Source organism: Elephas maximus, chromosome 20 (genome assembly GCF_024166365.1).
Source record: "Elephas maximus indicus isolate mEleMax1 chromosome 20, mEleMax1 primary haplotype, whole genome shotgun sequence".
Taxonomy (NCBI): domain Eukaryota; kingdom Metazoa; phylum Chordata; class Mammalia; order Proboscidea; family Elephantidae; genus Elephas; species Elephas maximus.
The window spans coordinates 62,009,395-62,024,931 of record NC_064838.1 but is presented as its reverse complement, the minus strand read 5'-3'; the positions used below and the strand labels follow the sequence as shown (position 1 = coordinate 62,024,931).

Below are 15,537 nucleotides of genomic sequence, written 5' to 3'. Positions count from 1 at the left end.
AATTACAGAGTCCTTTAATATAACCATTCTGTAGAATTAACTTATAAGCCAACCATGCTATATTGATTTTCGTGTTTGTGGTGTGGTTCAAGTGACATGCTATGACTTCTGACTTGTATCGGAGTGTTTGAGCCAGAAATTTCCCCCCAGGAATCAATGCTATGGACATAGTTAGAAATGCATTCTAAGACATATGCAGAACATAGATGAAATTAGAAAATTATTAGGATACAGTATGGATAATATTTTATTTAAAAAACACTGATGGATATATATAGTATATGGACTGGGAAATGATACATCAGAATGTTAGCAGTGATTGTACCTGGGGTGGTAAGATTATGGGCAATTTTATTGTTTTCTTCATTCTTTATGTATTTTTCTATTACTAACGTGTTATTTTTTAAATGAGAAAATATATTACGACACCCGGGCAACTAAGGTAGAATTATTTCCCAAAGAAAATCTTTGGTTCTGCTTGAAGCTTAATGTAACATTATCAAGTGCTCTGTTAAATTAAGTCAACATTATAAGTGGAGATATATAGCAGTGAGGCACTTTTATTACTTCAGTGTTTAAATCCCACTTGTACAGTATCCAGGATAGAACCATGTTAAGGTGTCTGTGTGCATCTGTCTCTTCCAATAACAACTCTAATTATCCTCTCTGACACCGACTGCAAATGGAGTACTTCTTCCTTGAGCCCTAACCACCAATAGCTAGGTCAGATCTCACAAATTCAGGGGCACAGTCCTCCAGACTATAAAGTCTGCCCAAGACTTCAGATACCAGCCACTGCTTGATGTTCCCCGAAACCAAAAAACCAAACCCATTGCTGTCAAGTCAATTCTGACTCATAGCAGCCCTGTAGAACTGCCCCATAAGGTTTCCAAGGAGCAGCTGTTGAATTCGAACTGCTGACCTTTTGGTTAGCAGCCAAGCTGTTAACCACTGTGCCACCAGGGCTCCTGAGGTTCCCTAAGCCAAACCAAACCAAACCAAACCTAACCTGTTGCTGTGAAGTCGATTCCTAGAGGACAGAGTAGAACTACCCCATAGGGTTTTCAAGGAGCAGCTGGTAGATTTCAATTGTCAACCTTTTTTTTTTTTAGCAGCTGTAGCTCTTAACAACTGCACCATCAGGGCTCCCTTATGAGGTTCCCTAGTGTATACCTGACCTCTGGCCTACAAATCTGGGGGCTCCTACCTGCTTTTTTGTACTACCTCCAGGACATTAGCCATAAGCTTAGGGTGCTGGCTGCAAGTTTAGGAGTTCCTACTACCCCCTTAAGGAGCTCTGGTGGTGCAGTGGTTAAAGAGCTCAGCTGCTAACCAAAAGGTTGATGGTTCAAATCCATCAGCCACTCAGCAGGAGAAAGATGTGGCAGTGTGTTATAAAAATTTACAGCCTTGGAAACCCTATGGGGTACTTCTGCTCTGTCCTATAGGGTCATTAGGAGCGATGGCAATGGGTTTGGTTTTGGTTTGACTACCCCCTCAGGTTCAGTAATTCACTAGAATGACTCACAGAACTCAGGAAAATGTTAAATTTATTATTACAGTTTTATCATAGGAAAAAGGACACAAATCAGGACCAGCATAAAGAAGAGAGGGCACAGTCTGGAAAGACCTCAAACTTGGAGCTTCCATGTCTCAAAGACCTGTTACCCTCTCATGCTTCAGTGACTTTCACCTACCAGGAAACTCACCCAAGCTTCGGTGTCCCGAGTTTTTGTTGGGGTTTCATTATGTAGGCATGACTGACTGATGAGTCCAGAGCTGGAGCTGCTATCACATGGTGGGCCTTGCTGGCATGGCCAGCCCTTCCACTCCAAGAGTCACCTAATTAGTAGAACTCATCAGGTGTGATCTGGAGCCCGTCCATGAATAATACAGACTCCAATCACTGTGGAAATTCCAGGAGTTTAGTGAGCACCTCCTGGGACAAAGACCATATTAAAGTTAATTGTACACCCATCACATGTCATAACATTCTATAACATTGTGGATTGTGTTATGTAGATGTTTCATACCATCTTTGCTTATTAAGACATAAGTGCCAATTTTGCCTTTTACCTGAAGATGCAGATGTATGACCAACCATCCTTTTTATTTCTACTATTGTAGATGATGAAAATGAGACCGAGTGATGACAAAGCCAAACAATAGATAAGACGTTTCATACTCTGAGTCTCTTCTCCAGTTCTTATTCTCATATAACTGGCTATGCCATATGGATAAACCCAACGTATTCTTAAACTTACTGTTGTATAAGCTATTGCCATGTTTTGCATGTATACAATTAATACTTTTTTTTTTTTTTTGGCTAACATGTCTCAGAATATTGTTATTTGTATGGAAGTAATTTTTTTATATATTAGGATAAAGACGAATAATCACCTTGGTTTGTGTTACATGTCTGAAAAATTATTTAAGTGTCTATAAAATTGTGATACATAATATTTAGATATAAATTTAGATAAAGTACTACAAATGTAGACTAAACGTTTCTATCTTTTTAGACCAGAATTAGAAGAGGAACGAAATGCTCTTATACTTCAGTCTGCAGCTAATAAGAAGCAATTAAAAGATATAGAGAAAAGAATTTTAGAAACATTATCATCTTCAGAAGGGAACATTTTAGAAGATGAAAGTGCAATTAAAGTCTTAGACTCTGCTAAAATCATGTCCAATGAGATAACAAAGAAACAGCAGGTGAAAAAAGAATTCTAGGAATGTTCCAGTTCTTAAGATTCTAATTTGCTTCCAGTTCCTGAGGAGAGTGCTGTGCTAGGTTTCCTGGGAAAGAAAAAAGATAAAATACCAAAACATAGAAACTAATTTTAAAATCACAGTATCTCTTACTGGTACCAGAATTATTCAAAACCTGATCTGATCTAGGTGGTAGCCTTATACAGAAGAAAATAAATCTAGAATGAAATTTTCAGAAGTATATTTATTATTAGAAATAGGTAAAGCAGGCTAGTCAGATTCATTCATATTTTACTTGACCCTTCAACCAAATATCAAGTTTGAGTATTTAGCTTCCTTCTGTCCATGACTGGAGCTTGAAATGAGTGGGAGTAGCTGCTGGTTGATTGGACAGTAAACTGTTCTGGGAACCACTAAGGATGTCCTGACATTGCTTTGTCATTTGTTTGTTGGGGAGAGAGGTATGAGAGTTGGGGGTGGCAGGTGGAAGATGGGAGACAAGTGTCTTCATCCAGTAAGGTATTTGTTGTATATTCAGCTAACACAGCTAAATAGTATTTTGATAGTACATCTCTTTTTAGAAAATCCTACAATATTGTCGGTGGAAGAGGCCTTAACTGTCAGACATCTTTTGCATTTCATAGTTGAGAAAGGTTAAGTGAGGCCCAAGTTCACACAATTAAATGATATTGCAGAATAACTTTTATGTAACAAATTTATTGATTTTCAGACCTTTCAATTCTTCTTGGCCCACCTAATGAATATAGGGTTGCTATGAGTTCGAATCTACTCGATGGTGATAGGTTTGGGTTTTTGGTAACATTGGGGTAGGGACCCCTGGGTGGTGCAAACAGTTAATGCCCTTGGCTGCTAACAGAGAGCTTGGCAGTTCAAGTTCACCCACAGGAGCCTCAGAAGAAAGGCCAGATGATCTACTTCCAAAAAATCGGCCACTGAAAGTTCTGTAGAGCGCACAGCTCTACTCTGACACACATGGGGTCACCATGAGTTGGAATCGACTCAACAGCAACTGTTCTGTAGTTGTTTTTTTAACATTGGGTTAATCAGAAACTAAAGAAAAACCTAAATAGAGATTGCACCAGTCACTCAGCATCCCTCCACTATCTCCCACCACCATCTATCCAGCTCTGGGGCAGAAGACTCAGAACGTCTAGGGACACTTCCACTCAGGGTGGCTTTGGTTTTGTGTGACTGCGACGATGCAACAGCTCCTCCCTAAACAGGTGCACGTTTTAACCTAGGGAGAGCCAGGTGAGTAGGACCTTAGGTGGAACGGCCGCCCTTCTGGCACCAGGGCTCAGCTATTCTTTTGTGTTTTCCTTCCCAGTTGTGTCAGAGCAGAGCCAACTTCTCATTGTTCTCTCACCAATCTGTTTTTGTTTTAAAGGGGCAGGGAGAATAGGGAGCATTTATCTTATTGGTTTATTTCTTATTAAGACTAGGGTAAAAGGAGATATAAGTACCTATTGGTTCAAGTACTCTATCTTACTAAGAGAGACAAATTCAATAAATTATAACATCTTTCTAACTGGGTGTCATCGATCATTACAAACTTAGTTTTAAATTTATTACGTATTTTGATCCAGAACTTACTCCATATCTGGCCCTGACTTCTATGTCACCCCTTGCAGGCCTCCCCCACAATGTGAGAAAATGATCTTCAGAGGAAGGCTCCGTTATATAGTCCAAAGCTGCTCTCCTGTTTTATCATAACCCACAAGGTTAAACAAAACTAAGAATTTCCTCTACACCTTTCAAAGTTACCTCCCTCAAATTTTCTGTAGTTTAGTCTTTTTGATCCTTGGAAAGTTTAATACATATAAATATCACGAACCGGGAGATTTTTGCAAACAATGAATTATCCTCTTCCAGCATCTCTGACATACACTTGCAATGTTTATTTCTTGGAAAATGTTACTTGAGGATGTTAATAGTAAATGATAAAAGAAACTGTGTTTATATTTCTTGAGTCTAGAATTTCATAGTAAGAAATCAAACTTAGCAAAAACACTGTTTATAAATATACCGCACATCAAGCTATGGAATATGAGTTAAATTATTAAGTACTGTTTAGAAATATTAACTGTATTTGCTTTTTTTTTTTTTTGCTTGCTGTTACTATTAATGGTAAAATGGAGTTCGAGTTGGAAAATCAGGTTTAAATAGCAGAAGAATCAATGGGAATACTAAGATTAGCTTTCATATGTAAATGTCATTAATTTCTGTGGTTGATAACTCTGTTTTATTTATAGTGAAGATTGAGATACAAAGCTTCCTTTTTTATTTCATTTTTGGTTATACTGTATAATTTTTAGAAAAGTTAATTTGCAAGGAACAGAAACACACTCAAATTAGCTCAAATAAAAAAGATACAAGGGGATATCTTATAACCCAGTTACAGGAAGTACACGCGGGAGTAAAGGGAAAGCATTGAGTTGCTACGCCCCCATCTTTCCCCGTCTTTGGGTTGTGTGGTCCTCATCTGTGCTTCAATCTGCACCATCTGAAGACCAATTTCTTCTGTAAAACTTTTGTATCTGTTTTGTCCTTCCTTCATCTTGCATATAGAAACCAGCTCTGGCCCTGTTACCTTTTAGTGCTAATGCCCAGCACCACCTGGCTTCAGTTTCTGAGCCTCCAGCCTCTGGGTGGGTTCCAACCGACAGCCTTTCAGCTGGTAGTTGAACACTTAACTGTTTGTGCCACCCAGGGACTCCTGACTTACTTTTTGTCTCTAGTTATTTGCCTGTTCAAGTTATTTCATATGAGTGGGATCATATACTATTTGTCCTTTTGCATCTAGCTTATTTCACCTAGATAATGTTTTCAAGGTTCATTCATGTGCTAGCATGCATTAGAAGTTCATTCCTCTTTATGATGGAACGATATTCCCTTGGCAGCAAATATTTTTAGTAGCTACTTTGCCAGACATTGTGTTGTGCTCTGGAGGACATGTTGACATATTAAATATATACATATGCCTGTTCTCCCTCTGACCTATTAAAAGGGGGTGAAAGACTATAGTTGACACATGTCAGGTCAGGCAAAGAATAAGCAAGGCTTGACAGCTCTGGTACTCTTCGAATAAGAAGGAGTTGGTTGGTGGCTAATCATTCCTTTAATCTGTAAGGCTGTTTCTCTTTTCTTTTTTCGTCTTTCTAACCCTTTCTCCCTCCCTCTCTCCTTCCTGTCTCCCTTTGTCCTTTCCCTTTCTTTCTAGCATTTAGCATGGTTAGGCCCTTTTTTTTAAATAAACTTTGTGATTGGGTTAAGAGGTATTTTTAAATAAATTCTTTGTTTTTTAATCCTGATTTTTCTCCTATCAGATTGCAGAAAAAACAGAACTCAAAATAGCAGAGTCTCGAGAAGGCTACAGACCCATTGCTAAACATTCATCAGTGTTATTCTTTAGCATTGCAGACCTGGCTAACATTGATCCCATGTACCAGTACTCACTTAGCTGGTTTGTGAACCTCTATATCAACTCTATTCATGACAGGTAAATATTACCTAGCTTCATTTATCCTCACCTTGCTTTTGATTTAAAAAAATTTAACTTTTTTTCTTATTGTTTTTATAATAATATTCATTATAGAACATTTAGAAAGCATGGAAAAATGAAAGAATGGAAGGAAGAGGGAAAGGCAGACAATTAAGCCTTCTTCCTGTTTTAAGTTGTGTTTCACTGCTTCCCACGATGAAGATTTGGGCATAGAGAGATTAGTTTTGGTACTTTTTTTTTTTTTTTTAATCTCTCTTTTAAATATTTCAATAAGGCACATGACTTACTTTTGCTGACAACTCAAATATATCTTTCTTTAGCCTGGAGGTCTCTACAAGTCTTCAGTCTCACATTTCTAGTAGCTTGCTAGATATTTTCACTTTAAACAATTAATGAGTATATACAGATTTTAGAGTCATGCTGGAGCCAGGCATTAAATCTTAGTTCTGCAGCATGCAAGCTGTGTGACCACAGGCACAAGACAGCCTTTCCGTAATTGCCTCAGTTTTCCTGACCTGCAAAATAGTGATAATAAAAAAAAATAGTAGTACTTAATTATGGAGTTGTTAATGAGAATTAAATGAGGTACTCTTTGTGAAGTGTTTGTAACAATTTCTGCTATTTGGTAACTGCTAGACATGCTAAAAGGAGCCCTGGTGACACTATGGTTAAAGCACTCAGCTGCTAATACAGGGTCACGATTAGTCGTAATTGACTCAATGGCAATGAGTTTGGGTGAGGTTATACACGCTAAGTAAAATAAAAATATGATTGATTCTACCATATGTACTATAAGAAATTTGTTTCTGTGTGGGCTCTTGATAGAGCAGTCTCTCTTGGGTGATTGAAATGCCTAAGTTACCCCAGCTGGGATTTGGAATTTGAATTTATGCAGCTCATAGTTTTTTTTTTTTTTTTTTCATGTAATGGAAGAAATTCAAGTCGAGGAATTGGCATAAATGTTGGTTCCAGACTGTGACCCCCAAAGTTATCTAGGGGCGTGGGAGATTTAAACACAAAACTATTCTGGAGGGACACTTCTACAACTGAGGCTATTCAGGATTTCCACATGAATAATTCCCATCAATGATGAGCTCACAGTAAAAAATTAGAAAACAAATGAGGAAATGAACTACCATAGAGAGTCAGCATAGAGACAAATGAGGAGGATTAGCACTCCCAGTAACTTGGATAATTTTTAAGATCTGTAAAAAGAACGTAAAATAAGTATGTTTTGAAGATTAAAGAGATGAAAGAAAAATAGAAAACTTAAGGAAACGGTAAGATGCAATGAAAAGAGAGCAAGAGATTTGAAAAAGATCCAGATGAAACTTATTGAAATTAAGAAAAACCCTATAGTCATTGAAATTTAAAGGGCAGGGGGAGGGGTAAATTTCTGCTTCTGACCACTACACAGTAGCTTGTATCTGACTGTCTCCATTAGGAACAAGTATAAAAGCCTTTAAAGCGCTGGAGAGCAACCAGTGAAATCAGAATTTGAGATATAAGATACTGGAGAGAAGAAAAGCACACCAAGTTGAACCCCACATTGACATCCACTTTTTCCTTTAGGATTTTTGCTGATTCTCGGTGCAAGGGAATGGAAGCAAAGTGGAAAGCAGCAATCTAGGGCTGGTGATAGTCTAATTAGACTGAGCATCCAGAGGTTAGAGTTTGGGGCTGCCAACATGGCTGGAAGTTGAGGGCACAAGATCCTGGAGAGGAGGGAACAGCAGAGTAAGGAAACAGGGAAGAAATCTGCAACCAGAAGGATAAAGAACTATGCAGAAATTTCGTGGAGCTGGGAAGACAGAGATTGAAACTCAGAGCTTGCTGAGGTAGAGGGGTACTGGTATACACCCATTTGAGCTCTCAGGAGGAGCAATTTCCTGAGAGTATGGGGAAAAGAGCAAACATAGCAAAATGTGAAGCTTAGCCTTGGCTAGATCTGCCCATGTCCTCTCTCTTTCTGCTTGTCAGAGAATTAAATACTCTCTGGAGGAAGATACACTATTCAAATCAGTTTTTCGCTATTCAGTTTTTCACACACTGTAGCCAGTATTCAATAACAGTTCACCAGGCATGCCAAGAAATAACCAAAGGGCTAGATTCAAGTGAAAAACAGGCAGTAGAAATAGACCAGCAAGTGATACAGATAGTGTAGTTATCATTCAGGTTCTTTAAAACAACTGTTGTCAATATGTTGGAGAAAATGGAGGCAAATTTCACCAGAGACTTGGAATCTATTTTTTTTTAATTAAATGGAAATTCTAGAACCAAAATATGCAATGATTGAAATTAAGAACTCAATATATGGTTTAATAGCAGATTAAATAAAGCAAAAGGGAAGATTAGTGAGGTGGTTTATAGGTTAGAAGGAAATATGTAGATTGAAGCACAGAGAAAAGGAGACATAGTTGAAAGTTCTATCATATGTATAATTGGAATCCTATATAGAGAGGAAAGAGAGAGTGGGACAAAGTTTTATTTAAAGAAGTACATGCAGAGAATTTTCCAAAAGTAATAAAAACATGAAGCCTTCTAACTCCAAGTTCAGTAAGTGGCGCCTGGAGTTTTAAAAGCTTGTGAGCAGCCACTCAAGATATAACAATTGGTCTCTATTCACATGGAACAGCAGAGGACGAAGGAAACCTAGGAATCAGAGAAAGAAATGGACTCCAAGTTTAATTGCCACTATGAACTTCTACATCTTCTGCCATGAGACCTGAAGAACTGGATGGTGCCGGGCCACCAGTACTGAATATTTTGATCAAGGACCCAATAGATGGATCTTGATCCGAAGGAAGAAAATTGGGGAACAGAACTTCAAATTCATGTGGAAACCAGACTTACTGGATCCATTGAGACTGGGGGACCCTTGAATATATTGCCCACCAATAATTTTTAAACCTTGAATCAAAACTATCCCATGAAGCCATTGTTAAACTAAACAACAGTTTAGCTCAATAAAGGATGTTTGCCTTGAACACTGCGCTCTTATAAAGAATTATCTATGTAAGTTCAAACTGTCAACAGTTAATCTAAGGCCCAGATGAGAACTTTAAGGGCAGAGAGTCTAAATGGTGATGTAACAGCATGGGTAGATATAGTTACAATGGTGGCACCTTGTGAAGTAGATAACCAATGTCATTGAACTGCACATACTCATAGGAGTATGCTCTATTTTTTAAAACTTTTTATTTTGAAATACTTACATATTCACAAGAAACTTCAAAGAAAAAATGTATAATGAGGTCTCCTATACTCTTCACCAATGGCACTGGGTTTTTTGTTTTTTGTTTTTATACTCTTCACACAGTTTTTCCAGTGGTGACATCTTGCATAACTATAATACAATGTCATAACCAGGAAACTAGCATTTGTACAATCCATAGAGTTTGTTCAAATTTCACCAGTTTTACACGTGCTCATTTCTGTGTATGTGTGTGCGCATGTGTGCAGTTCCACACACAGTATGTTTTTAATACTGGATAAAATAAAAATAACATATTTTAATTCATATGTTACTTGTTTTTTTCTTAGTTTTGTTTTGACTCAGTATATTTTCCTTTTTTTTTTTTCTTTTAACCTTTTAGTAACAAATCCAAAATTTTGGAAAAGCGCCTACGATATTTAAATGACCACTTCACATACAACTTATATTGTAATATATGCCGATCACTATTTGAGAAGGACAAGCTGTTGTTTTCCTTTCTGTTATGTGCCAATCTTCTTCTGTAAGTTACTTATTTTTTCTGAGTTTATATATTTAGAACACTTTTACCAGGAAGATCTAATCTTAAAAATACAGCTTTTCGCAGAAGAATATCATATTTTCCCACTGCTTAATTCATGATTTTACTTGCACGTTTCACTGATAGCAACGGCTTCTACAATAGTATTTGTGTTTTGATGTTTATTTGATTTAAAAAATTTAGATCATACAGAAAAATTCACAAAATGTTAACATACAGTTCAATAAATTCTTACAAAGTGAAAATATGTGTAACCACTCTCCAGGTCATGAATAGAACATTTCCATCATTCCTGAAGCCTTTCTTGTAGTCATTCTCGATTACCCACCCTCTTTCTCCTCCCCAGGGTAATGGACATCCTGACTTCTAACACTGCAGTTTAGTTTTGAATAAAAACAAATTGTATGTATTTTTTTTATCTGACTTCTTTTTCTCAAGATTACATTTATGAGGTTTATCCATATTGTTAATGAGAGGCTGTAGTTTGTTTTCACTACCTTATCCCTAGGTGGCTGAAAAGGTTAAGTGATAGACTACTAGCCCAAAGATTGGTGGTAAAAATCCACCCAGTAACAGAGAACCCCTGAGGGAGCAGGAGATCAGTGGGATGCAGACCCCAAATTCTCATAAAAAGACCGGACTTAATGGTCTGATTGAGACTAGAGGAGTACAGCGGTCATGGTCCCCAAACCTTGTATTGGCCCAGGACAGGAACCATTCCTGAAGACAACTCATCAGACATGGAAGGGACTGGACAATGGGTAGGAGAGAGATGCTGATGAAGAGTGAGCTACTTGTATCAGGTGGACACTTGAGACTGTGTTGGCATCTCCTGTCTGGAGGGGAGATAGGAGGGTAGAGAGGGTTAGAAACTGGCAAAATTGTCATGAAAGGAGAGACTGGAAGGGCTGACTCATTAGGGGGAGAGTAAGTGGGAGTATGGAGTAAGGTGTATATAAGCTTATATGTGACAGACTGACTTGATTTGTAAACGTTCACTTAAAGCTCAATAAAAATTATTTAAAAAAAAAATTATAAAACTGAGCTTGAAAGAAAAGAAAGGGAAAACCTGAGTTTCCAGAAATGAGAAGGGAACTAAAAGCCAAGCCACAACATAAATGGGAATTCATTGACTATGGCTCCTGAGGGTATTGAGACCATATATAAATCCCAGGGGTTGGGGTTTTGACACACATGTAAGGCATGAATCCTAGGAATTAAGTGGCTAGATAGAAGCTCCTACATAAAGCCTAGAGCCGTGAAGAGCTACCTCTGTCTTCCAGATGGTGACCAAAAAACATTCTCCATGGGAAAGAGCAAGGAAATTTGTCTTCCTGAGAACAGAGATGAAAAACCAAACAAATAAACTCAAAGATTAAGAAATGAAAAAAAAAAAATCCACCCAGTGCAGTCACGGAAGATAGGCCTGGCGATCTGCTTCCAAAAGGCCACAGCACACATGAGGTTGCCATGAGTCAGAATTGACTTGATGGCAACCAACAACCACAGCAGCAAGATTTCATTATAAGAATACATAACAATTTATCATTTCTACTGTTGATGAATATCTGGGTTGTTTCCATTTGAAGCTATTAAAAATAATGATTCTGTGAGCTCTCCATTATATATCTCTTGGTGCACATATTTCTGTTAGGAAGAGACCTAGAAAAAAATCTTGCAAGCTGTTTCCCAGAATAATCATACCAGGTTACATCCATTAGCAGTGTTTGAGCATTCTATTACTCCAAATTCCCTCCAACATTCTGTGTAGCCATTTTTAAAATACATTTGGTATGTGGGAGGTATTATTGTGTTGTAGTTTGAATTTACATTTTCCTGATGACAGATGAGCTGAGCATTTTTTCATGTTTATAGGCTGTTCGAAAATCCTTTTTTGTGAAGTGCCTGTTCACAGCATTTGCCCATTTCTCAATTGGGTTTGTGTGTGTGTGATTTTCTTATTGATTTGTATAAATTCTTTATGTATTCTGGATACAAATCCCTTGACAATTATGTGTGGTACATAATGTCTCCAGCTCTCTAGCTTGTTTTTTTCATTTTTTTAATGCTGGCTTTTGTGGAACAGAAGTTCTTAATTTTAATATAGTCCAGCTTATGGTTTGTGCTTAATGAGAAATCCTTCTCCACCCCAAAATTATGAAGATAACTCTCCTCTATCATTATCATGACATTTTATTATTTTGCCTTTCATATTTGGGTCTATAAGCCCATGGAATGATTAGTGTGCATGGTCTGAGGTAGATACCAAGTTCCGCTATTTTCCGTACAGAAACTCACTTGTTGAAAAGACCTTCTTTCCCCCACTGCTCTGTGGTGCCATCTTTGCTATAAATCATACACCCATATATCTAAGTCTATTTCTGGGCTCTATATTTAGTTCCATTAGTGTATTTGTCTATAATTAACCTTAAAATAAGTCTTGATTTCCGGTAAACAATGCCATCTCATCTTGATTGTCTTTTATACAAGAGTGTCCTTCTATTCTTGGATCTTCATATTTCCATATAAATATTAGAATCTGCTTGTCAAATTTCAAGGGGTAAAAATACCCAGCATCCTGTTGGAATTTGGATTGAAAGTGTGTTAAAACTACAGATAAGTTTGTAGAAAATTAACAGCTTTGTAATATTGAGTATTCCAGTCAAAGAACCTAGTATGTCACTCCATTTCCTTAGTTCTTCTTTCATTTTTCTCTATCATGTCTTTAAATTTCTGTGTCTTGTACATCTTTTATTAGGTTTATTCCTAGGTAGTTGAAAATTCTTGATGCTATGGTAAGTGGCATCTTTTACTCTATTTCATTTTTTAACTTTGTTTTTGCTAGGGCATAGAATAACAATCAACTTTTTATACATTTATTTGGTATCCAGCGACCTTGTTAAACTCAATTGTTAATTCTAATAATTTATCTATAGATTATTTGTGGTCTCTATTAACATAATCATATTGTCTATGTATAATGAAAATTTAATTTTTTTAAATATTTTATCTTTTTTACACTGTTTAGGGCTTCAAGTACAATGTAGAATAGAAATGGTGATAGCAAGCGTTCTTACCTCATTCCCAGGCTCAAAGGGAATGTTTTTGATATCTCACCACTAAGATCAATGTTTACTGTGGGCTTTTTATAAAGACCTTTTACAAATTTTCATTGTTCCTTTATATTACTAGCTCATGAAGACTTTTTTTTTAATCATGAATGAATGTTGAATTTTATCAAATCATTTCTTCTTCATTTTTTGAGATATTTTTCCTTTATTCTGAATTTGTTATATTGATTGGTTTTCTGTAACAGCTTTATGAAGATATAATTCACATACCATACAATTCACCCATTTAAAGTGCACAGTTCAGTGGCTTTTGTATATTCAAGGAGTTGTGTAAACATCTTTACTATCAATTTTAGAACATTCTCATCACTTCAAAAGGAAACCCTGTACCCTTTAACTATCACCTCCTGATTTCCTCATCTTTTCCCCTAACCCCAGCCCTAAACAACAACTAATATACTTTCTGTCTGTATATTAGCCTATTATGGACATTTCATACAAATGAAATCATGTAATATGTGGTTTTTTGTGGCTGACTTCTTAGCATAATGTTTTCAAGTTTCACTCATTATAGCATATACCAGAACTTCATTTCTTTTTGTGGTTCAATAATATTCCATTGACTTGATATACCTACCACATTTTGTTTATCCATTCATCCATTGTACCTTTTTGCAATTATGAATAATGCTGGTATGAACATTCATGTACAAATTTTTGTGTGGGCATATGTTTTCATTTCTCTTGGGTGTATATTTGGAGTAAAATTGCTGAGTCAAATGGTATCTATGTTTAACTTTTTGAGGAATTCCTAGACTGTTTTCCAAAGTGGCTACATCATTTTATTTTCCTACCAGCAGTGTATGAGTGTTTCAATTTCTCCATATTCTCACCGACACTTATTATTATCTGACTTAAAAAAAATTATTATTGCAGAACAGAAATTCAAATTCTCATGGAATCCAGACTTTCCGGAGCCATAGAGGCTAAATGAACCCCTGAAACTATTGCCTTGAGAGGATCTTTAAACCTTAAACCAAATCTACCCCCTGAAGTCTTCTTAAAGCCAAACAATAGTTTAGCTTAACTAGTAAAGAATGTAAAACCAAACCCAGTGCTGTCGAGTCGATTCCGACTCATAGCAACCCTATAGGACAGAGTAGAACTGCCCCATAGAGTTTCCAAGGAGCACCTGGCGGATTCAAACTGCCGACCCTTTGGTTAGCAGCCATAGCACTTAACCGCTATGCCACCAGGGCTTCTATCACATCATATGCATGTGAAAGCTGGACAATGAGTAAGGAAGACCAAAGAAGAATTGGTGCCTTTGAATTGTGGTGTTGGCGAAGAATATTGAATATACCATAGACTGCCAGAAGAACGAATAAAGCTGTCTTGGAAGAAGTACAACCAGAATGCTCCTTAGAAGCAAGGATGGTGAGACTGTGTCTTAAATACTTTGGACATGTCAGGAGGCATCAGTCTCTGGAGAAGGACATCATGCTTAGCAAAGTACAGGGTCAGCAAAGTACAGGGTCAGCAGAAAAGAGCAAGACCCTCAACGAGGTGGATTGACGCAGTGGCTGCAACAATGGGCTCAAGCATAACAAGGATTGTGAGGATGGCGCAGGACTGGAGAATGTTTTGTTCTGTTGTGCGTAGGGTCGCTACGAGTCGGAACCGACTCAACGGCACCTAACAACAACAACAGTAAAGGATGTCAGCCTTAAGTGTTGTGCTTCTTTAAGATCTATCAATATGGTATAAAATAGATAACAGCAACTCAAAAGATTAGATAGGAAACTTAGTCATCATAGGATGACTAAGACAGGGAGGAGCAACTCTGAAAAGGAGGGTGAGAATGGTTTGTACAACTCGAAGAATGTAATCAAAGTCACTGAACTGTACATTGTAGAAATTATTGAATTGTGTATGGTGTATGTTTTGGTGAGGTGTCTGTTCATATCATTTGCCCATTTTTTAATTGGATTATTTGTTTTTTTGTTGTTGAGGAGTCAAAGTATTTTACAGATTTTAGAGATTAGACCTTTGGTCGGGTGTCTTGTAGCCGAACAACTTTTCCCAGTCTGTAGGTTCTCTTTTTATTCTTTTGGTGAAGTCTTTTGATGAACATAAGTGTTTCATTTTTAGGAGCATCCAGTTACCTAGTTTCTCTTCTGGTGTTCGTGCATTGTTAGTTATGGTTTGTATTCTATTTATGCTATGTATTAGGGCCGCTAGCATTGTCCCTGTTTTTTCTTCCATGATCTTTATCGTTTTAAGTTTTATTTTTAGGTCTTTGATCCATTTTGAGTTAGTTTTGGTGCATGGTGTGAGGTATGGGTCCTGTTTCGTCTTTTTATAGATGGATATCCAGTTTTGCCAGCATCATTTGTTGAAAAGACTGCCTTTTCTCCCATTTAACGGACTTTGGTCCTTTGTCAAAGATCAGCTGGACATAGTGGATGGATTTATA

General features: G+C 37.2%; 1 protein-coding gene across 9 annotated transcripts in view; it reads left to right on the top strand.

Annotated features, from left to right (window-relative positions):
- DNAH12 (dynein axonemal heavy chain 12) overlaps positions 1–15,537 on the top strand; it is a 210,342-nt gene that overhangs the window by 137,728 nt on the left and 57,077 nt on the right. For 5 of the 9 annotated variants that reach the window (XM_049861985.1, XM_049861984.1, XM_049861987.1 and 2 more), the window contains 3 exons: positions 2,523–2,715; positions 6,060–6,232; positions 9,832–9,972. In XM_049861985.1, the coding sequence (XP_049717942.1) occupies positions 2,523–2,715; positions 6,060–6,232; positions 9,832–9,972 (507 nt within the window). The other 4 variants (XM_049861990.1, XM_049861991.1, XR_007514395.1 and 1 more) reach the window with 4 other exon arrangements.